Below are 24,578 nucleotides of genomic sequence, written 5' to 3'. Positions count from 1 at the left end.
AACATACAGAGAAAAGAATGGAAAAATATGAGCAACATCTCTGGGAACTTAAGGACAAAACAAAAAGCAAGAATTTACGTGTCATTGGTGTCCCAGAAGTAGAAGAGAAGGGAACAGGGCAGAAGCAATAATAGAGGAAATAATCAATGAAAATTTCCCATCTCTTGTGAAAGACATAAAATTATGGATCCAAGAAGTGCGGCGTACCCCAAACAGAATAGATCTGAATAGGCCTATGCCAGGACTCTTAATAATCAGATTATCAAATGCCAAAGACAAAGAGAGAATCCTGAAAGCAGCAAGAGAAAAGTGATCCATCACATACAAAGGAAACTTGATAAGACTATGTGCAGATTTCTTAGTAGAAACCATGGAGGCAAGAAGGAAGTGGTGTGATATATTTAAGATACTGAAAGAGAAAAACCACCAACCAAGAATCCTGTATCCGGCAAAACTATCCTTCAAATATGAGGGAAAGCTTAAAATATTTTCTGACAAACAGACAATGACAGAGTTTGTGAACAAGATACCTGCTCTACAGGAAACACTAAAGGAAGCACTGCAGACAGAAAGGAAAAGACAGGAGTGAGAGGTTTGGAAAACAATTTTGGGAGATAGTAACATAGCAATGTAAGTACACTGAACGAAGATGACTGTGAATATGGTTGAAAGAAGAAGGCTGGGACCATGTGGGACACCAGAACAAAAGATGAACAATAAAGACTGGGACTGTGTAACTCCGGGAAACCTAGGATGCTCAACGATTATAAAAGGTACAAATATGTTTTTACATGAGGTAGAACAAATGAATGTCAACATTGCAAGGTGTTAAAAACAGGGTGGGATTGGGGGGAAAATACAATCAATGTAAACTAGAGACTATAATTTATGGAAACATTGTTTTATGCTTCCTTTAATATAACAAAGGCAATGTACCAAAGCTAAAAAAGGGTATAGGACTCCTGGCATTGGTGATGATGTCTGACTCTTTATTCTACTTTAAGTTAATGCTATCTTTACGTTTGTTGCTTTTTAGCTATCAAGGTTTTTTTTTTTTTTGGTTGGTTGGTTGGCTTTTTTTTTTTTTTCTCCTGTCTTTCTCTTTTCTTTTTCTTTTGCCTCTCTGCTTCCTTTGACTCTTTCTCCATCTTTGTGGAAGAAATGGAGATGTCCTTTATAGATAGTGGCAGTGGTGCTGAATACCTAAATTACGTGACTACACAGGGAACCAACTGTTGTTTACTTAGGATGGAATGTATGGTGTGTGAACAAAACCATCTTAAAAGAAATGGGTTGATGAAGAAATCTTGAGGGCACTATATTGAGTGAAAGAAGACAGACACATAAAGGCAAATATTGCAGGGTCTTACTGATATGAACTAGTTATAATATGTAAACTCATAGACGTGAAATAAAAGTTACCAGGATATAGAATGAAACTAAAGAATGGGGAGCGGTTGCTTATTATGAGCAGAATGTTCGACTAGGGTGGACTTAAATGTTTGGAAATGGACAGGGGTGATGGTAGCATGTTGTGAGAATAACTAACAGTGCTGAAAGGTGTGTGAAGGTGGTGGAAAGGGTAAGCTTAGAGTCATGCATGTCACCAGAAGGAAAGTTAGAAGTTAAAAGATGGGAATGTATAAAACAGTGAATCTTGTGATGAACAATGTCTGTGATTAACTATACAAATATGAGAAATCTCTCTCACGAACTAGAACAAATGTATGACGCTATAACTAGAAGTTAATAATAGAGAGGCATATAGGAAAAAAAAAATATACCTATTGCAAACTATGTACTACAGTTAGTGTTTTTACATTCTTTCATCAACAGTAACAAATGTACTATACCAAAACTATGAATCAGTAATAGAGAGGGGCGTGGTTTGGGGTATGGGGAGATCAGGGTTTCCTTTTTTGTCTTTATTTCTTTTCTGGAGTAATGAAAATGTCCTAAAAATTGAAAAAAGTAATTAATTGTGTTGATGGATGCACAGCTGTATGATGGTACCATGGGCAATTGATTGTACACTTTGGATCTTTGGATAGTTGTATAGTATGTGAACAATCTCAATAAAAAATATAAAAAAAAACATTTAAAAAAAGTCTACTATATCAGATATTAATATAGCTGTTTCAACATTCTTCTGTTTATATGTTTGCATGGTATGTATTTTTCCACCCATTTACTTTCTACCTATCCATCTCTATATGTCCAAACTGTGTCTCTTCGAGGTATCATAAAGAATATTGTATTAGTATTTTTATAACTGCTAGCGTAGTTCTGCCTTAGTTGCTATCACAAATACCATAAAATGGGTTAGCTTAAATAATAGGAATTTATTGGCTCATGGTTTCAGAGTCCAGAAGTCCAAATAAAGGCATGGCAAGACCATGCTGTCTCCCAAGGTCAGTAGCCTACTGGACCCAGCTTGCTGGCAATCCTTGGGGTTGGTTCCTTGGCTTTCCTGTCACATGGTGATGTCCTCTCCTTTTTCTTCTGAGTTTCCCCTAACTTCCAGCTTCTGGCTTCACCCTGTGGCTTTCTCTATGTCTGACTTTCTTCTGCTTATAAAGGACTCCAATAATCCAGAGTGAGACCCAATCTCATTCCATTGGACCACACCTCAACTAAGACTAACATCCTCACGAGATTCTATTTACAGAGGGCTCATACCCACAGAAATGCAGATTAAGAACATGTCTTAATCAGGAGTACATAATTCAGTCTATCACAACTACATAACAAATTACCACAAACATGGCAGCTTAAAACAACTATTTATTAGCGCACAGTTGTTCTGTAAGTCAGAAGTCCAGGCATGGGGTCTTCCAAGCTCATCTGGTTGTGGTAGAATTCAGTTCCTTGCAGCTATAGGACAAAGGTCCTATTTCTTTGCTGGTTAAACCAGGGGCCATTCTCCCTGCTAGAGACTGTCCACATTCCTTGCCATGTGGCATCTTCCATCACCAAGCCAGCAATTGATAATCTCCTTCATGTCAAATCCCCCACATCTTTGAGTTTCCTTCAGGAAAAGTCTGGTCCCTTTTAAGAGCTCACCTTATTAGATCATATCCATGAGGATAATCTCTCTTTCTTTAAGTTGACTTGCCATATATCATAGCCTAATTACAGGAGTGACTATTTCATCATATTCTCAGATCACACCCTCACTCACAGGGAGGGGTGGGAATCTTGGGAGACCACCTTAGGATTCTGCCTATCACATGGTCTTGCCTTTTAATCCTTTCTGACTATCTCTGCCTTTTAATTGAAATGTTTAGATCATCAATATTTAATGTAATTATTGATATGGTAAGATTTAGGTCTATACTATTTTCTTAGCTTTCTGTTTATTCCCTCTGTTTTTTGCTCTTCTGCCCCACCCTCCCTTGATTGCTTTCCTTTAGATTATTAGAGTAATTTTTTAGTATTCTCTTTTGATTGGCTTTTTAGGTATATCTTATTTTTTAGTGGTTGCTGTATGAAATATAATATCCATATTAACTATTTAGAGTTAATATTGTTACCATTTCATATAAAATGTAAAAACCTTGCAACTATAATGAATCCCTTCTTTCCATATCATCTTTATACATTGAAAAATCAACAAGACAATATTGTAATTTTTGTTTTAAACAGTCATATATATTTTAAAGAACATAAGAAGAAAAAATCTTTTGTTTTTACACAAATATTTGCCAACTTTGTTGCTCTTTATTTCTGAAGGTCTTAAGTTTCCCTCTGATACAATCACTCTTTGGCCTGAAGGACTTCCTATAGCATTTCCTGTATTACAAGTCTGCTGGCAGTAAATTCTCTTAGTTTTCCTCTATCTGAAAATATATTTTTCTTCATTCTTGAAGGATGTTTTCACTGATACAGAATTCTGGGTTGACAGGTTTTTCTTCTCTTTCTTTCAGCACATTAAAGTGTTTCACCACCTTCTGTTATCTGTGAGTTTTGATTAAAAATCTTCATTCATTCAATTATTGTTCCCCTGTATGAAATGTATCATTTCCCCTGGATTCTTTCTCTTTCTCTTTGGTTTTCAGCAGTTTGATGCTGTGGGATCCCATGATTATTATGTCTCTAGGCATGATTTTCTTGAATTTATCTTGTTTGGGGTTCATAGAGCTTCTTGAATTTATAAATTTATGAAAGTTCTTGGCCATTGTTTCTTTAAATATTATTTTGCCCCATTCTTCTTTCCTCTTCTTCAGGGACTCCAATTTTATTTATTAGACATTTTTCTATTATCCCTTGGGGCTTTAAGGCTCTGTTCATTTGCTCTCTCTCTCTCTCTCTCTCTCTCTCTCTCTCTCCCCCTTTCTCCCTCCTTCCCTCCCTCCCTCTCTCTGCTTTTCACATTGGATAATGTCTATTGATATAACTTAAGTTCACTCTTTCCTCCGTCATCTCTGTTCCTTCATTAAGCCCATAAAATGCCTATAGCTCACCCTCTGAAAAAAAAAGTCACCACCAAAAAAAAAAAAAAAAAAAAAAGGGAAATTACCCCTTGCTGGTCGTGGTTCCAAGTTTTTATTCCCCTACACAATATACCTCTTTTTAAACACTCATCAGAATCCTCAGGTAGCCTTTTTATATTTTGACCAGAGTTTATAGTTATATTAGTGGGAAGATTCATCTGACAGTTGATGCCACCAAGCTAGAAACAGGACTCCCTTGAAATTGGTGTTCTGAGCCCCATTTGAGGGCCTCAGATGGTCCAGCCTCCAGCCAGGTTAGGCTCCCAGGTACACTGGCTTTTGAGGCACTCTCTACCTTTCCTACACAACACTGGTCACATTCCAAAAATCCTTTGCTCATCTATGAGATGACTTCTTTGATGTTCATTTCTCCAGTTAGATTGTAAACTCCAGGGATGTTCTTGGGCCCTTGCGCAGTGCTTGGCATATCAAGTGTTCTTCTGAATGTGTGAATGAATGGATGAAGCTTATCAGATTGCTGACTCTCACCCTCCTTCCAAGCTAACCAGGGAGTTTTTGCTCTCCCTAATCAGAAATATCAATATAAGTGGTCTTGAAATATTTATTCAGAACAACATCAATGTGGCCAGATTTTTGTACGTCATATTTTTACTCACTGTGTAATGTTCCATTGGCATTACAGGAGAACATGGGCTGTATTTGAGAGGTCTGTAACTTACAATTCATGTTCCCATTTACAATGTTAGATATGCTTATTTGGTTTTTGGTGTAGTCCATGAACTCCTATGAAACTCCAAATGTAGCCAAAATAGTGAATGCCTACACATATAATAATATTTCTGCAATACTAGAAATTTTTAAAACCCAAGAAAGAAGAACTAGTATACTTATACATAAAATAATATTTCTGCAATACTAGTAATTTTTAAAACCCAAGAGAAGAAGAACTAGTATACTTACTGTGCTGCTTAATGAAAAGTAAGTTTAATTAGAACACAAACTATCCAGGTAGAAGGACTTTTGTGGGGATGCTAAAGGGGACTTCTGGGTATTTTTAAGGGCTCAAGAGGTGGATGGACCGTTTTATATGTATGATTTCAATTCAGATAAATGGCTTTCCATATTTTTATATAGATGTAACAAATGTATAACTCTTGTCTGTTAGGATGATTCTTGGTTGAGTCAAGGACAAATGATGGGAAGGAAGCTGGGGAGAGAAAAAAAGAGGGAGGATAGGTAGATAGAAATATTCAGAGTCAAAGGAAGACCCAGAGAAATATATTTTCATGTGGTCACTGGGTAAGAGTTATAAGACAAAAAGAACTTTAAAGAGATTTGAAAGGAAGCAGCTGTCTGGGATGGGATTAACTGGGATGGCATTAAATAACTGAGTGAATAAAGATGAGGAAAGAGAGAAGACCATGTGGGCTCCCCCAGAGGAAGAAAAAGATCATAGAAATGGTGGATCTGAGTCTAGGCTGTCCAATAGAACTCTCTCTGATGATGGAAATGGCTTATATCTGCCCCATCTTGTATGGTAACCATCAAACTTATGGCTCTTGAGCACTTTAAATGGGCTACTGTGACCCAGGAACTGAATTTTTAATGGAATTTTATTGTAATTAATTTAGATTTACGTTTATCTAGCCACATGTGGCTAGAGGCTACCATATTGGGCCGCAGGATCAGATGGCTCCCTGTACATGGGTGTGGGGAGGGGGTATGGAATGGGGGTACCTGTGGCCCAGAACAACTGATAGCTGTACAGAATGGGGCAGGTGAGGTAGTAAAGCAGGCAAGTGGAGCAATGGTCGAGGCAGCCAGTGGTATTTTGGGACCCATGTCATATGGTCATTTTTAGCATGCTTTTAATAGGGTAGCAAACTATATTTAGGTAAAGATTAAAATAATTGAATTTCTCTCAACTATTCCAATAACAACTGCTTTGTGGACTGCTTTAATGACTTTCAATATCAGTATGAAAGAAGATGTCCAGAAGGGCATGAGAAAGCATTGGAATTGGGGCAGAGAATGGAGGGGAACATACAGATCACTTCTAAGTAGCAGGTAGAAGGCTTTGGGGCCCCTCCGTAGCACAGTGCCTCGTATGGGAGGCTCACCGTAACTGTTCACTGAGTGCATGTCTGCCAGACCAGAACAGGAAGCAGCAAATCGGGACCCCAGACCTGGTATCATTTCCACTGCGGTGCTCTCAGCCTCTCTGCATCCTACAGGGCCAGGCTTGCTGGGTGTAAATGGCCAGGAATGAGGCAATTGGAAGACTGGAGTGACCAGAGAAGGTCACTCAAAGAAAAAACCTAGAGAGGCCTAAGCATCTGTCAGACACAGCATGTGTAAATGGCAGGAGGCTGAGGCAGGGCTATTCAAAATGAGGGAGAATGAAGGGGGGGGGGTCCCTACAAATGTGTACCTCCTAGCAGGGAGAAAAATTTGCTCTTGTAGTAGATATTCCATCGCTCTGCATCCTCTCCACTAGATGTGTCGATTGAGTGATAAATAGTGATATCAGATAATCTTATATGTTTATATTCTCTCTCTCTCTCTTTCTTTCTCTATCTATATTCTATCTCTCTCTTCCTTCCCTCCCCTCCTTCCTCCCTCCCTCCCATGTAAACACACACACGCTATTATGACAAACTTTTAGTAGAACTTTTGTCCCCCAAATAATAAAATGCTCTGAAGTCTCCTCACACTCTTGGGAAAGTGAAATGAAGAGTGTTAACCAAGTAATAATGTGGCTGTTCACTTTTCAGATGTTCTTCAGCTTCTGTGAAAAGAACGTGGATTATGAAACTTTTAAAGCATTCAACGATGCATGTCTTGTCTATGATGGCCGACTAGTGATTGATACCAACTTCCACACCAACGACATAGCCATCAGGGCTGCTGGGTCGCTCACCAAGTTCTCCAACCGATATTATTCAAAGGACTGGACACACAGCAGCTTCAGTTCCAAAGAAATCGGCTTTCAGCTTGCAGCAGCCATGCTCAATCTCTTTGATCCAACCCTTGAGCCTGTGACTGAACCACCAGCTGACCTTGATCGACTCATCCCCATGTACAAGGGAGCCAAGATCCAAGGTGTGTGATCCAAGGCTGATTGGGTCAGTGTTCAGCCCCACCCTCCGTCCTTCTCTTTAAGCCTTGGTGAGGAGGCTCTTCAGTCCCTAAGCTGGTTGCCCCAGAAACAGAGGAGGGAGCTTCCTCCTTTTAAGATTTTCTTATGGACCTGACACTAGTATTATTTTGGTCTTTTGCATTTTGAGCACTTATTATGGAGCACACTACAGCTGTGGTCCCATTTTACAGATAAGAAAACTGAAACTAGGGCAGGATCAGTAAATTTCCTGGGGCTCACTTACAGCTGTGAGTGACAGCGTGCCCCCTTTATCTAACCCCAAACTTCCATTTACACTTTAAGTTCAGATATAAGGAGATCATTCCAAGCCAGCCCCGGCCTTAGCCTGCTCTCTGGAGAGATAAGCGAAGCCATTTGCAGCTGTAATACAATCCACTTTTACTCCCTAAGCCTTCTTGGTCTCTAAGGAGATAATTTTATGAGTAAAACAGGGTTCCTTTGATTTCAGGGAGAGAATCCTTTGAAAATGATGTCTTGGAATGTTGTGGACTGTTGACCAGAAAAATGCACGTATTTACAAAATTGTAACCCCAAAGCCAGTGGACAGAACATCAGACTAAAAAGTCAAAAGATCTCCCTTTCAGTCCTTGCCTTTCTCTACCTGACTAAATGACCTTGGCAAGGTCCTGTCCTGCTTCTTACCCTGGATGTAGGAAAGGTGGTGGCATAGGGAAGGAAGAGAAGGGATGAGTGACAGACGCCAGAGACTGATCAGGACACACTTCAGGGCCAAGCTAAAAAATATTAAGGCTTTGATAACGATAGTTTTCAAAAGCATTGAACAAAGAAAATTGTTGATTTTCCTTATAAAGTTCAATTTTTAAAATATTTTGGTTATGTGTTGGAGGAGTGATGGAATGGGAACATCACTGCAACACGTACAGCCTCTACACATCTTCATGTGGCTTTGGCAGGTACAGGTTAGGGTGCCAGGAGTGAGGGGAAATCGCAGGACATACAGGATCTGCTTGATGGGTCTTCCTAAAACACTGGTGGTTATGTTATGGATGTAACGGGACATTTACATTGATTTTTTTTCCAAAAAAGTCCAACCATCTCAGGTGTTTCTTGCTATTGGCAGTACTTTCTTGGGAAAATCTGTAACCATCTCTCTTTGTACTTTCATGAAAATATAAGCTCCATTACTCACCTCATTAACAAGTACTTTAAAATGAGGGAAACTTGTCATTTCTCTAGGAGGCATTCTTCCCGGGCATTACCATTATCTGCACATTGCCAAGCCTGCCATTCCAACTCCCTTGGAAGTACAAATGGCTCAGCCTGATTCCGTAAGTATTATTCCCAAATTCACCTCACTTTCAAATATAACGCTTTGTGTACAGGTGGGTGAGATTCCTTATTCAAAGTCTTTAGCATAATGTAAGACTCCCTGAGAAAGGGTCACAGACTTGGGGTTGTTGTCAACTGGGACTTTCCTTCCTGCTGTGTCCTGCTTGCTTTTAGTCAGTGACACAGACACTGGTAGTTGCCTAGCTAATACCTGTTGCCATCTTCTTAGTCTGAATATTTTTTGAGAGTCAACAATGTGACCAACTTAAAACTTCCCAGGTTTCCTTGAAAATATGGCTGTCCATGTGGCAGGTTCTGGCCAATGAGACATTAGTAGAAGCTGTTGGATGGGGTGTTTGGGAAAATTCCCCAAAAGGAGACACAGAGGCTATTGGCCTCTCACCTTCCTCTGTCAGGAAGTCTGAATCACTGCTTTTCTATTTACTTCCCATGGGACCTTGAGTGCTTTATTTAACTTCTCTTTATGTTATTAGGAATCATATATAAAGTAACACTTCCTGGCATAAAATGGGTGGCCAGTCAGTAGTGAATATTGTTAATCACAGTTCCAGATAAATAAAAAGAACTGGCTCTTCCAGGGAAAGAACAGATGCTAGGTGTTTAAAACTTATTTCCATTAGGCCTTTCCCAGATTCTTTTAGGTGCCCTATACACAGGGTCTGATGCAAAATTGTCTTAACCAGTAAGGAAAACCATAGGATCATGGTGAATGGCATTCCAGTTTCTGTTGCCATGCAATAAAACCTAGTGGTATAAAATACCTATTCATTTAGGGCACAGCAGGAATGGCTTCTGTCTGCTCCAGGATGTCTGAGCCTCAGCTGGGGAGACTGGAAGGCTGGGGGCGACTCGATGGTTTGGATCACTGAGGACTTGTTTACTCATATGAACAGTACCTGGACTGGGATGACTTGAAGACAGAGAGTACGGCCCAGAGCTTCCACCTTTGGGCTGTCCGGGTGGCCCGGGCTTCCTCACAGCATGCAGCCTCAGAGTAGTCAGACTTCTTACATGACAGCTCAGGGTTTCAAGCTCAAAAGGCAAGTCACAAGCTGCATTACCTTTTATAATCCAGTCTCGGAAGTCACACTGCATCACCTCCCCCACATTCTATTTGGTGGAGCAGTCATAAGCCCACCAAAATTCAAGGGAAGAGGTCATAGTGCTCATCCCTCAAAGGGAAGAATGTCAAGGTCATGTTGTAGACAAGTATCTGGATGGGAGACATCTTTGTGGTCATCCTTGGAAAATACCATCTGCCACTAATGAGGCAGGACATTAGATGCTCTACCATGGCAGCCTGGAGAGTCGAACAAGATAAAACCCAGAAGATGTGTTGAGAGGGAGGCTGAGCTCTTTGGTTATCATAGATAAATAACTTCAGCTAAGATACAGAAGAGCTAGAAAATATTGATCTTTGGACCAGGTTTTTCAAAGACACTGCCTGATACTTGAGGAGTCATTTACTTATGATCTACTGGCTCTCTCTGTGAATAAAGCCAAAGGAGGAGCCAAAGGAGTTTTCAGATAATGAGAGTTTTAATAAGAATGCAACTTAAATAGATTATTTGGCTAGTGCTATGACAGTATTTGAACAGGACCCCTGACTTTAATTAACCATTTTGCCAGGTGGACCTCCTTTTTAATTAGTACAGAAGATCTAAACAGATTTTTCCATTTTTATTCTCCAAGAAAAAAAAAAGTAGGATTGTTCCATGGCAATCTTCTGGTGTAGAATTAATTTGATTATGTAAAATTGTTGCCAAAATGATCAGGCATTCACCTAAACATAGCCAATTGATGAAGAATGGAACCCATTGAATAATATTTCACTAGAAAAACTAAATTATTATTCTTACTATAAATGCAGTACAGACAAATCTTATCAGACTTTTATAATACTCACCAAATGGAATGTTAATGTCAGAGGATTCTTTAGTAATTCATGAGCTCTTTGAGAGAAAATCTGACAAAAGGAAGAAAAGGGACCCCAAATAGTCTACATAGTAAACTAATTTACAGATTCCAGTCCACATGCTTTGTTGGCTTATATACCATGGAATAAAGAAATTTGTCACAACAAATTCTGCTTTGGATACCATTAAATTTAAAATTATGTGTTCATCATGGGACTTGGGAACCTGATTTCTTGAACATTAAGTCTGATTAATCATGTGGCTTTCATTTGGCACGAATTTCGGAGCCATTTTCCAACCTTTGTTAAAAAATAATAAAGGAATTCATAAGGATAATTGTATTCAGAGGGGAAAAAAAAAAGGAAGGGGGAAAAACACCACCACCAGAACTAGGTTACTTCATCGAAATCTTAAATTCAAGATCCAAATTGCCCAACAATTTCCTTAAATGCTTAAAAAAAGGAAGAAACTAGACATAGCTCACATAATCGGAAAGTAGTGAAATGATCATCATTACCCTGTGGAGTGGCAGGGGCAGACGGTGCCTTCAGTTGTTATTCAGGGGAGCGATTTTCCATGAGGATAGGCAGAAAGCATTGCTGATTCTGTCTGCAACTGTAAATAGGCACGACCTTGGGAATTTACATAGGCACCCCCCACCCAACCCCCAAAAAGGGTAATTTGTATCTGAGAAACCCCTCTATAGGTGAGTTTCCTTTAATGACAATGGAAAGCATTTTGATGCCTTCTCAGCTTCCAGGTTGGCCCCCAAATTATGCTGACAAAGTGCCAAATCTCATTAAAATGGATATTAGCTATCATAACACAATGTATTAAGCCATTGCCTTTTCATTACTTCCTCTGTAGTATGGCTGTTTTCTGAACTCATTAAGCCCTCACAGCTGTAATACACTGTACACTTAGGGGTATGCTGACAAAATATACAGAGGAAACCCAATGATTGTTTTTCAGTCCTTAAATTTAAGACCAAAAATGAAAAAAGAAGATCCATGACAACAGAAGAAATCACTGAACACAATGCAGACGATACCACACTCCTCAAACAGGTTGACATTGGAGGGCACAGATTCTTCTCCCTGCTCTCAGCAAGCAAACCAGCAGGGCTCCGAGAACTTATCAAGAACACCCACCAACTAAGTAACTGTGGCTCTGACTCCACATGCTCTGCTTCGGCCACATATAAGAATCCAGGTCAGCCATCCCAAACACAAGGCAGTCCTTGTAAGCAGTAGGTGGGACATTTAGTGAAACTCTTTGCGAAGTCAAGATTTTGTCATCCAAATGGGTAGATCTCAAGGTATGCCTTTTTGATGCCTGGGCTCCCTTTTCTTAATTACTCAGCATAAAGAAACTTTAGGAAGGAGAAGCAGCAGGAGGAGGCTACGACCAGGGCTTGTTCTGCTCTCCAATGCACTCTGAGGAAACTTGGCAACAAAACTGGGCAGCAGAACTGTTACCAACGGCCCCCTCTCCTGGATCCCCATCCCCACTGCTACCAAGGCGAGGGCATGCTCCTTCCCCAGATAGTCACTCAACTGTAGTTTTCCAACTTTTTCAGCAAGGCAGCCCTAACTGCGAAGGAACATAGCCTCCTATGCCTTAAGGCTGCTGGCGCTAAACTCAAATGATCTTTAAAGTCACATGGGGGTTGCATTCCTCATTGTCATATACATATGTGTGTATTTTAATTCTAAAATAACTTTGGATATTATAGGCCATCAAGTAAAGTTGACGGGATTATTCTGTGATGTCATGTGTCCCTACCCCAGGTGGTATTTGTTACTTTGGGACATCAGGACTTGAGGAAACACACCTGAATTAAAATATCAATGGGGGTGGGGGTAATCCAGTAATAGAGAGATGATTGTGGTAAAAAGCAACAAGTGAACAGATAATCAGCTAGGGAGACCAGACACCCTGCAGCCAGGGGCTCAGGGTGGGCTTCCCTGTTTGCCCGACAGGCTCCCACTTCCACAATGGACTCCTCACTGGGACGTGTCCCTCCTTCCCTTCCTCCCTTCCTCCCTCCCTCCCTCCCTTCATCCCCCCCTCTCTCCCTTCCTTCCTTTGCTACCCACCCCCTCTATTGTTCATCAAGAGTATACTTGCCACAGCCCAGCCAGAATGTTTTAAAATAACTTTTTATTTCAGAAGTCATAGGTATTCCTTGTTTAAAAATTAGAAACTAAGGATAGTCAAATGAACAAAAAAGAAACAATGAAAATGACCCAGTCTCCCAACCACAGAAAATGACCATTGACATTTTGTTAAAATGCTTTACACAAAAAATGGAATATTATGCTTTCTTATAAATGACTTTTTTCATTTAAAGTGTACTGTGAACATGTTTCCCTGTAATTAAATATATGTTAACAGTTTTTATCGAATGCATTTTATTCCATGGTGTGGGTACATCCATTGTTTTGATAGATAATGCCTTATTGAATGTTTTGTGTGTGTGTGTATTTTAATACCATTTTTGAGATAGATTTCCTCTCTGAATCCATCCATCTCTATGAGTGATGGACCAGTTGGCTCTCTCTTGAGGCACCATCCCTCAATGCCTTTCCTAAGCAGTTTTGTCCTCTCCCCACCCCAGAATATCCAGTTTCTCACCATACTTGGTGTTGGTCAAGGCATGCTTGCCGTGCCTCCATTAATCTCCATTTATGTCTGTACAATTGACTGATTCCTTCTTCAGGGACTTTGGCTGTGTGATACCTAAACACCTACCAGCAGCCTCAATTTATTTAAAAATTCAGTTAAACCGTGTGTCCTTGTTTAGACAAAGTCCCCAGGCCATTTCCAGGACAGAGTAAATGTTTGGGCTCAGTGCAGTCCAACCTGCGTTAGGTTTCTAAATGCCACATTCAAGTTTGGAGTAAAAGCTTAAGTCTATATGCATTTGGGAAAACTTATTGAGCATTACTGTTTGCTAAGTTCAGAGTCTAGGGTTGTAAGGTGAAGGTTCAAACAAAACCTGTGTTTGTCTACCGAGGGTCCCCAGGTTGATCACATCTCTGGATGGTAGGTCAGTAGCCAGCAGGGGCTGAAATAGAAGGAGGGGTAGTGATGCAGATTGGCGCAGCATCTTACCTAATCGTCTGTGCTCACCTGGCAGCTATAGCCAGTGTTTCTTAGGGGCATAAGGCCAGGAATCTACAAACTAAAAAGTAGCTCGCCAAATGTGTATTTCCCATAGATGTGAACCTTCTGCCTGGGAACCTTACCAAACAACCAAAACCTCACCAAACCTAGCAATCAGGGATTCTCATTCTACTTGTTTCATTTGTTTACATAATCTTGAAAATAACTGAAATTCCTTCTGATCCCATTTGGAAGTTTTTTCTCAAAGAGATGCTGTGAAAAACTAAGGAAATTAATGATCCTAGAGCACCTCACAGAAGAGAGAACATCCAGTTCCATGAATTTAGCTGTGTGAGGTATTGAGTAATAGGGAATTGGTCATAACCTAGCCACTAATTTAGAAACACAGAGCATCATAATCACAGTTTAAAATATTTAGTCAGTAAGTCCAAGTGTGTGGCTTCTGGCACACTGTTACCTTCCACCGAGTTTAGTCAATGTCCATTACTTTTATTTGCAACAAATGACAAGAGCTCTTATCTGGTATTATCTGAACAGTAAACCACTGTGATATAGTTCTCCAAGTCCAGAAACATTTCTAACGTTATTCTGATTTCCACCTCCCCACTAGGGTATAGAAATAGTTACAGGTAATGCACAAGATGGGAACTACTTCAGAATTCATGTTAACAAGTACAAGATGGTGGAAACCATCACGTGCCTCTCTAAGGAGCCCTTCCCGGCCTCCAACTACATTTGCTTGTTTGGGCAGCACGAGCAAGTCCTCAACAACCTGTGCGAGCGCTACGACACCAGCCTGATCTCGGATCTCTACAGGTGAGTGGTTTTACAAAGGGGAGCTGTGGAATATGTATCATGGCTTGTGAATGAGGGGCGTGTTTTGTTATGCCCCAGAGAGCAAAACGGAATCTAGAGAGAAGCTGGAGTGGCACAGATTTCATTCTAATATCAGAAAGCAAATCTGAGCATGTGACCACGGGGTCACGTGGGGCAAGGCATGGGCTCTGGATGCATCCTGACAAGACCTCCATGACCACGGATGGGTCCGGATGAGATGCCGATTCAAGTCCCATTGGATGTGGGGTGGTTGAAGCAATAGTCAGAAATTTAAGAGGTAGATTGGGGGGCAGGATGTGGAATAACCTGGTCCCGGGGGGAATGCCACAACGGCAGGCAGGCTGTTTGGGATGCCAGCCTCACCGTCCGTGCCGAAGCAGGGGTGCGGCAGCTGTTTGTCTAGGATATGGCAAAAGGCGGCCCTGCCCTGGGAAGTTGCTTAGACTGCATGACATAAGTCTAATCTCTTCAAACTCCAAGATGCTCTTTGATCATGTATCTCTAGGAAGGCATAGAATTTCAGAGCTAGAAAGAACCTGTATCTTTCGTTATGGGTGCAGCTGGCTGCTTAGAAAGATTAGGGGAATTTCCCTCTATCCCCAAACCAAGATGATGGCAGAGCCAGTACCAGATATAGGGTGCCTGCCAGGATCCGAGTAATTCTCTCTGCCCCCCTTAAATTTTTTTAAAATTGTGGAATACAGCATACAAACAAAAAGTAAATAAAACAACGTATATATACTTTAAAGGATAATAATAATGTGCCCACCAACTACAATAAGAAATTAATCCTTACCCCAGGACTTTAGAAGCTTCTCTATGGCTACACTACCCTCTGACTCCTTGGAAGTAACCATGAATCTGAAGTTTGGGTTAATCATTCCCTTTCTTTTCCAGTAAAGCAGAGATCAGCAAACTTTTTCCATAGAAGTCCAGAGAGTAAATATTTTCAGCTTTGCAGGCCATATGGTCTCTGTCACATGTCACAGCTACTCAACTCCGCTCTTGTAGTGCAAAAGCAGCCATAGGCATTCCCTAAGCAAATGGACATGGTTATGTGTCAGTAACCCGTTATTTTCCAAAAGAGTCATTGGGCCAGATTTGGTCTATGTGCCAGAGTTTGCCAACCCCTGACTCAAAGCTTTACCATATACATATGATTTTCTAAGTAATAATTAGTTTTGCCTATTTTTGCATGGATTCTCTGACTTACTAAAGAAGGTCAGTGTTCTGTTTTGCACTATGTTTGTGAGAATCATCCACACTGATGCACGTGGCTATGATTCATTTATTTTCCCTGCTGTATAGTACTCCATTATATGACTGTGTTATATGTCACAATTCATTCAGCTATTTTCCTGTTGATTGTTTAGATTGTTTCCAATCTGGGGCCATTACAATATGGTGAACCTTGTGGATATACCTCGTGTCAAGAATTTCTCTAGCATTTTCCTAGCACAGAGCTGCTGGGTTGCAGGGCATACACGCCTTCCACTTGACTAGGTGATGCCAACATGTTTCCCACAGTAGTTGTATTGATTTAAGCCACCTAGGAGCAGTGCCTGAGAGTTCTCTTTGCTCCACAGCCCTGTCAGACCCTGGTACCATTAGATTTTAAGTTTGGCCAATCTGGTGTGTGAAAAGATATCTTCCTGTGGTTTTGATGTCTTTGATATTGAATCCACTATTGTAACATAATATGTGTCTCGATTTATTTAGGTCTTCTTTAATGTCTTTCAATAAGGGTTTATAATTTTCTCAGTCAATGGCTTGGATGATTTTTGTTTGATAAGATCCAAGGTGCTTTATATTTTTATTGTCATTGTAAATTCCATTTTCTTATTCATTGCTGCTGGTGTGTAGAAATGCATTTTTGTAGAGTTTCACGTCCTGTGAATTTGCTCAATTCCCTTATTCATTCTAATAATTTGCCTGTAAATTCTTTTAGATTATCCACATAGAAAATTTATATCATCTGTGAATAACAATAGCTTTTTTCTTCTTTTCCAATCTTTGTAATTTTTATTTCTTTTTCTTTTCTTATTACACTGGTTAAGATTTCCAATAAAAGGTAGAATAGAAGTAGAGAGGGATGGCATCCCTGCCTGTACCTAAGCTTAAATTTCTAATGTTTAGTATTAAGGGTAAGACAATTGTCATACATATTTTTGTAGATGCTCTTTATCAGGTTAAGATATAGATGCTGCCTTGCTAAGCATTTTTATCAGGAATGGATTTTCAATTTTTTTCCAGAGAGTGAACTTAGTTTCTGAAAACTTTTGACTATGAAAATATCTTCCTAATGCTCTCAACCTTCAACTATATTTTGCAAAGTATCATATTCTTTAATCATAGACTTTTCCTCCTGAAATCTTTGTAGACTTGACTCCAGTATTTATTTTAAATAGAGAAAAATGTAAGTATTCAGAAAATGAATTAATTCGCTCCTTCACTTGTGCAGAGGATTTTAGCATTGTGGCTAACCTTGCCCTAAATTTTTGAGTTAGAGGGGAATCAGTTGTTAAAGAAAAATTTTATTTGGCAGGGAACAATATGTTACAAGACTTCTCTGATAAAAACAAAATCATTTTCACATCTGACCAAATTCAAAAGCCCTAGGTCCTTGGTTTTTCCCTGAGATGGTAATGTTGAAACGGACAGGGTGAGCTTGGGACCACAGCTGTTAGCCGATGATAGTATTAATTTTAAAAGTTAATTTGATTTGCTGAGCGTAAATATTGGGGATGGCAAGACAGGTCAGCACTGGAGTTTAGGACATGCCAAATAACATCTGTAAGAAAGAAACAAGGGGGCAGGAAAACAGTCGCTGATCATCGAAGGGGTCCTGGATAATTTTTAAGTGAGGACACTGAGGGTCCGGCCACACCTGTGCAGTCGCTCCCGTGTGTGTGTGTGTGTGCGTGCACATGCACCTGCAGCCACATTCTTTCCAAGTGCCACAGAGCACTGCCAGGTCCCAGTGCTAATTCTTGGCCCAGGCTTGCTTGCCCTATCTGTTGTTGTCAGACAAGCTGGCAAGGTTCTTCCCAGGCAGGGTGAATGGTTTAGCTGATTTTGGCAGTGGTGTGATTAGCAGTAGTTTTCCTGACCTTGGCAGCACCAATGATATCTCTTGTTCGGATCCAGGAGCTTTTCCTCATCTGCCATCCTCTGAGTACGGGCCTGCCTCGATGCCATGAGGGGCTGACTGTCAACCAGCTGCTCTGTCGTTTCGCTAGTCAGGCATGATTTCAAGATGCAGTTCCTCCCTGGGTTCAAAAGAGGCCTCTGGATCCTTTCTCCCCACTTCCCCCAATCTACTCTCCCTCCTTCGGGGCCCAGAGCAGAGCCAGCACTGGCTGTGCCAGAGGGAACTGTGACAACCATGGGTGTCAGATGCTGCGGTGGCACCAAGGCCCCGTGAGCAGCCACTCCGGCTGCCTGCAGAGGGGCTTGCTCGGTGCCATGTGGGGAGCGAGCAGTGGTGCAGACAGCTGTCATGGGATGGCAGTAGGCGAAGGATCAGGCCGAGGCTGGCTGGGGTTCTGCCTGTATTTAATCCTTTGTTTTCCCTGTGGAATGCCAGGACAAACCATGGCTGCTGGAGTGGGAGAGAACTAATTCAGCACTGATGAGTGTGTGAGAGGGCCCAAGTGTGTGTGAGTGTGAGAGACTGTGTGAATGTGTGTGTGAGCATTGTGTGGGGAGAGTGTGTGTGTGTGTAGGTGAGTGTGAGATTTGAGACACTATAAGTGTGTGTGTGTGAAAGAGCACATGAGTGTGAGTGTGAGAGCAGTGAGTGTGTGTTAGAGACTGTGTGATTGTGTGTGACTGCATGACCATTGTGTGTGTGTGAGCATGTGGGTGAGTGTGTGTGTGAAAGAGCACTGTGTGTGACTGAGAGACTGTGTGTGTATGTGTATGAGTGTATATGTGTGAGAAAGTGAGAATGTGTTAAAGCCGCCATCAGGGGCTTTAACATGGCCTGTCTTGTGCCTGCTGTGCTTTCTGAACTCTACCTCCTCTTACCCCCACTTATCCATGACCCTGTAAAGAAAAAAAACCTGCCTTCTGAATCTCTCCCCTTAGCCCTAATTAACAGTCTGCAGCATCCTTTATCCTCACGGCGTGAATAGGTCTTGCCCTAGCTTCTTTGTAAGAGCCCATCAGATACTCATAGCCTTGATTAAATCACCTCTTCTCACATCTTAACGAACTCAGCTCTCAAAAGGCCGCCCTCAGACGTCCTCTCCTCCTGCCAGCCCCGCCGTCCTCCGCACTCTCCCAAACACTCGAATGGCCTATTTTTAGTGGTGAGTGCTGCGGTGCACAATATTCTAAATGCGATTTGAGCAGGCCCTTTAAAAGGCTGCCATTGCCTTTATGAACTGTGAAGCTCCAGAAGTCCTTCCCTTAGGAAAGCAGCCTCATGCTCTCTCTGTCTTTGAAGCAGAAACCTTCCAGCCCATACATTATCTCCGAATTCATTGATTATGTCCAATAGCGTCACTCAATCGTGACTTGTGTTTTTCTGTTCCTGTGTAATCAATGACCTTGTGCTGTGTCCAGTAGTAAATTGCACACTAAATTCCAGGTATCCATTTGTCCAGACTTATCATAGTGTTCTTGCTATATGACTGCCCACTCCAGCTTCTCAATCTCTTTGTCCATATCTAAAAGTTGGTAGATCATAGTTCCCCCAAGTTACTCCCAGCCTTCAAGTGTTTCCCTGTCGGCCATTTACCAAGTCACTGACCTGCCTTCCTGCAGACTCTTTAAAGGGTTCCTCTTCGTCTATTTCTGTTTCAGATAATACTAGTTGTTTGGTAGCCTTATAAAGGATCCTTTCTCAAATGACTTGACAAAATCAAAATCAGCTCTCTTCATTTTGCTTCCCAGTCATTTAGTTACAGGCTAATTCTCCACCCTTGTAAAAGGCAATGTAGTCATAATCTGTCTGAAGATTCCTCATTGTCTTCCCCTGACCTCCTTGACTCAATGAGCAGGTTCTTCCTCAGTGGTTTCTCATGCTGTAATATAAACTGGGAGGCTGAATCCAAATTCTTGAGCATCACTTGTTTCTAAGAGGGTCAAGCTTAGATCCAGAAGTAAAGATCAGTAGGGGGTGGTGGGGGGAACAACTTCCATTTGACACACATATGTCCATCTTTATTTGCAATATTGCTGTAATTAAAACTTGTGGGGGTTTTTTTCTAGTGTATGTCACCTCCCTCCCATCTTCCCACAGTGACATTTGTGTGGAATTAATTTTTTCTTACTATGAAAAAAGAGATTTTTTAAACTAGTTGGAAATTATGGCTGGCACATGATCCTTCAGCTATTAATGCCAAAGACTATGGTGTTAAAAAAAAAAAAAAAATCCAGACCAGGAAAACTACAAGATGGCAGAGTAGGAAGCTCCAGGCATCAGTCCCTCCACTAGAACAACTATTAAACAGGCAGGAACTGTCTGAGTCAACTATTTTGAAACCCAGGAGTCCAGTAAAACACTGTACAGCACCCAGGGAAGAGCTGGAGTAAGAGGCTGGTAAACCACAGTTTGCTTGGATTTGTTAGCTTCTAACACACAAGAAAATCCCTGTCATATCACCAGCTGGTTACAAACTCAAGAAACAGACATCTCAGGGAATAAATCCCAGAGTTAACATTTAAAAATATTAAAATGTATAGTGTTCAAGAAAATATTACAAGACAACAAACAGATAAACAAAACAGGTAATGATGGCCCATCCAAAGGAAGAGGATAAAAATGTACAAAACAGCAACAAAGAAGACCAGACTGTGAGCATACCAGACAAAGACTTTTAAAAAGAGTTCTTTAATATGCTCAAGATACGAAGGAAAATATAAAGAAGGAACTAAAGGATATCAGGAAAGCAATGGATAAACAATATGACAGTCTAAGTAAAGAGATAGAATGTTTAAAAAGGAACCAAACAGAACTAATGGAGTTGACCACAATAACTGAAATGAAAAATTCCCAGGAGGGTTTCAAGAGCAGATTGGAGTGGGAAGAAGAAAGAATCAGTGAACTCAAAGACAAGACTATTGAAGTGATTCAGTCGGAGAAGCAGAAAGAAAAAGGAATTATAAAAGTGAAAATAGCCTAAGAGACCTCTGGGACACCATCAAGGGCACCAATATACACATTATGGGAATCCCAGAAGGAGACAAAAGAGAGAAAGGGGCAGAGGAATATTCAAAAACATAATGACAGAGAACTTCCAAAACTTAGCAAAAGATGGGAGTATGCACTTCTAAGAAGCCCAGAGAACATCAAATAGTATAAACTAGAAGAAAAGTATACCCTGTCACATACTGATCAAACTGTTGAATGCAGAAGACGAGAGAGTTCTGAAAGCTGCAAGAAAAGAACAACAACGTTAGGTACAAGGGAGTCCCAGTGAGATTAAGTGCCAGTTTCTCATCCGAAACCATAGAGGCAAGAAGACAGTGGACTGAAATACTTTAAGTGCCAAAAGAAAACAGTTGCCAACCAAGAATTTTATATCTGGCTAGACTTTCTTTCAAAAATGAGGGAGAGATTAAGAGATTTTTTAAAATCTCAATTGGGAAAGAATAGTCTCTTCAACAAACAGTGCTGGGAAAACTGGATGTCCACATGCAAAAGAATGAGGGTGGACCCCTACCTCACACCATATACCAAAACTAACTCAAATTGGATCAAAGACCTAAATGTAAGATCTAGAACTGTGAGACTCCTAGAAGAAAACCTAGGGAAGCATCTTCAGGACCTTGTATTGGGCAATGGTTTCTTAGACCCAATCAATTGTAACAAACATCCCACACCAATGCAAAGTGTTAATAATAGAGAGGTATATGGGGACCCTTTATTTTATGTATGATTTTTCTGTAAACCCCAACTTTTCTGATAAAAAATACACCAGATAATGTATGTTTTTAAAAAAGCACCCATTCACATAATCAGAGATAAATTTTAAAAGTAGTGAGCACATGGATCTCAGCATAATATGCAGCATTATTTTTTAATCTCTTATTATTCTCTGTGTTCCAACATTTGCCTCATTTTTCATGAGAATATCATTTGGCACATCATGTTAACATTTACCGGAAAGGCCTAGACTAGGGTTTTCTATGGTTGTGAGGGATTAGGAAGGTGTAAATTCCTTTTACAAGTACCTCAATCTCATTAGTGTTAGTGAGAATCTTTGCCTTAAGGATTGTGCCCATGAATGAATGAAAGAGAAAATGACTATTCCATCTAACATCCAGGATTTTTTGTTAAATCTTTATTAATGAGAATGTAAAGAGTGATCAAGCAATGAACTAGTACAAATGTACAACACTAGTACAAACAGTTAATAATAGAGTGGTATGTGGGGAAAAAATACCTATTGCAAGCTATGGACTATAGTTAACAGTAATACCTTAAAATTCTTTCATCAATGGTAACTAGTGGCACCAATGCTAGGGGTCAATAATGGGGGGGGATAAGGGATTAGGGGTGTTTTGGGTTTTCTTTTTTTGTGTCAATCCGATAATTTCCTTTTTGGAGCAATGAAAATGGTCTAAAATTGAATATGATGATTGCACAACTAGGTGATGATATGGTGAGACATTGATTGTATACTTTGGTTGGAAAATATGATGAGTGAATATATATCTCAAAATATGCAAAAAAAAATGAGCAAGCAAATTCACTGCCAATCACCATCAATTTAATAAGGGAGATGACGGACAGGAGCTCACACTTAATAACTGATCACTATTCATCAGTTTTCTCTCACTGTAAATTTCCTTAATCCTTATATTGACCCTCCAACCCGGCACTCTTTTCTCCTGAACAGAGGAACTTGTTGGTGCTCCTCTGGTGTTACTGGTCCATGTTACTGTCACATATCATTACGCAAACCAGTGCTTTCATTATCTGAAAAGGAATATGTATGTTTTAATCATATATTCAAATCTCAGGGATATGATTTCTCTGGCCCCGCATTCCAGAAGAAAACAGAATGCGAACTGTCAAAAGTGCATAGGACAAATCGTAGAGTGTGTAAAACACCAGTCACAAACCTGATTGTTCTACAAAAATTATTTTTAAAAATCGAAATTTTCATCAAGCTCTATAAAAACAAAGAAAAGTTGGAGGAGGCCACGTTCCACCTTTAAGTTGTCTGTAACCATCCTATCTATACCCCTGCCACCCCTGACCACCATCGTTTTCATGCTCTGCCTGTGCACTCTTGGTATATAGTCAAAGAGGATTTGGTTTTAAACTCCTGAAGTCTGTGACAGCAAATCCCTCCTTCTCTTTCCTTAGAGTGGAAAAAACTGCAGGCTGAGTCGGAGTGTTCAAATTCCTGCACCGGTGCTTATTAGCTTTGTGAATGTGAATGAGTTCTTTAATCTCATTGAACATCAGTTACCTCATCTGTAAAATAGAGATATAATATATGATAAGTCTGCAGGCATCACAGGATAAAAGTAAATGATGTGAAATTATGTAAAAGATATAGAGTAGTATATGAGGGCAAACCTGTAATTACGTCACCGCACCTGTTCACGTATGCTACAAGTCAATAAGAGCCTATATGGAGAGGCGAGGACAATTTCAGTCTTTTATGTAATATTCTTTCTCTCTCCCAAATTAATGCAAATTTGGAAAATTACAGTACTTCCTTCAAAAATTAAAGAGAGCAAATGTTTTAAAATTGTGTTAATGTATGTGATTGTTGTATCTTATTTTAAAAAATTGTCAATTTGGGCATACCCATGACATTTAATATGCTTTATTATCTGAGAAAAAAATTTCCTAGGAAGAGGTCATTACTGAGAATTAGATAAGTGAAAAAGCAGGTGCTTTATTTAAAGTTGCAATTGTACTAAACTCCCAGGACATATTATAGCAGAGATGGATCAAATGTTTCTATGTAAGCTACAGTTAAAGATGATTTCCTTTCAAACAAAGTAGGTTCTGAGTATCATTTAAAATTTGAAATTATGAACTGTTTGAGTTATATCTGGAAGTTAACACTAAATAGTTTTACAAACTGTTTCGGATAGTTGTTTAAAGCATTGTCAAGAGTTACAAAAACTTTAGACCTACACTGTCGAAAATGATAGTCAATCACTACAAGTGACCATTTAAATTTAAATTTTAATTAATTAGGATTAAGTAAAATTAAAAAATCAGTTCCTCAATTGCAGCAGCCCACTTCATGTGCTCGGTAACCTCATGTGGTTAGTGGTTGCCATATCAAGCAGTGCAAAATACAGCATTTCCGTCATTGCAGAAAGTTCCATATAGTGCTGCTGTGGACTAGTCATGTCCATGGACTTTGTAGTGGGCGATGTCAAGTATAGCACTTGTGGATGGATAACCATTTCCTAAAATGCTAACCACCAACCCCATTTGGTTCTGAGTCCCTGACTCACTAACAGATGGGGGCTCATGAAGGCTCAATGGGTAGAAGGAGGAAGGGTTTCCTCTCTGTACATTCTTTGTTGGGGTCAACCAGAAAGAAAATTCTCCCCAACTCACATGCCAAAGGCAGATAGGTGGGAGGGATGGAGGCGTGGGAGAAAGGGCAGAGCAGGTGCGCTGGTGGGGCATTTGGTCTCTCCGTGGGCTTTCAAGGGGCACTCGGGCCTTGCTGCCTGAAACAAAGATTCCATCTCACAGCAGATGTCCTTCCCTATTCATTTATATCTGCTTACAGCTCACTTGGCCAAACCCAAGTATCCTGCCAATTCCTCACCAGAGTTATC

At 40.3% G+C, this 24,578-nt stretch overlaps 1 protein-coding gene across 6 annotated transcripts in view; it reads left to right on the top strand.

Moving 5' to 3' along the window:
• Nucleotides 1-24,578, top strand: part of CFAP61 (cilia and flagella associated protein 61) — a 302,443-nt gene that overhangs the window by 214,199 nt on the left and 63,666 nt on the right. For 5 of the 6 annotated variants that reach the window (XM_037812259.1, XM_037812260.1, XM_037812256.1 and 2 more), the window contains 3 exons: nt 7,229-7,556; nt 8,812-8,903; nt 14,581-14,786. In XM_037812259.1, coding sequence (XP_037668187.1) covers nt 7,229-7,556; nt 8,812-8,903; nt 14,581-14,786 — 626 coding nt within the window. The remainder of the gene's footprint in view (nt 1-7,228; nt 7,557-8,811; nt 8,904-14,580; nt 14,787-24,578) is intronic. The other variant, XM_037812258.1, reaches the window with a different exon arrangement.

Source organism: Choloepus didactylus, chromosome 19, assembly GCF_015220235.1.
Source record: "Choloepus didactylus isolate mChoDid1 chromosome 19, mChoDid1.pri, whole genome shotgun sequence".
Classification (NCBI taxonomy): Eukaryota; Metazoa; Chordata; class Mammalia; order Pilosa; family Megalonychidae; genus Choloepus; species Choloepus didactylus.
The sequence above is the reverse complement of the archived record's forward strand: the minus strand, read 5'-3'. Positions and strand labels throughout refer to the sequence as shown.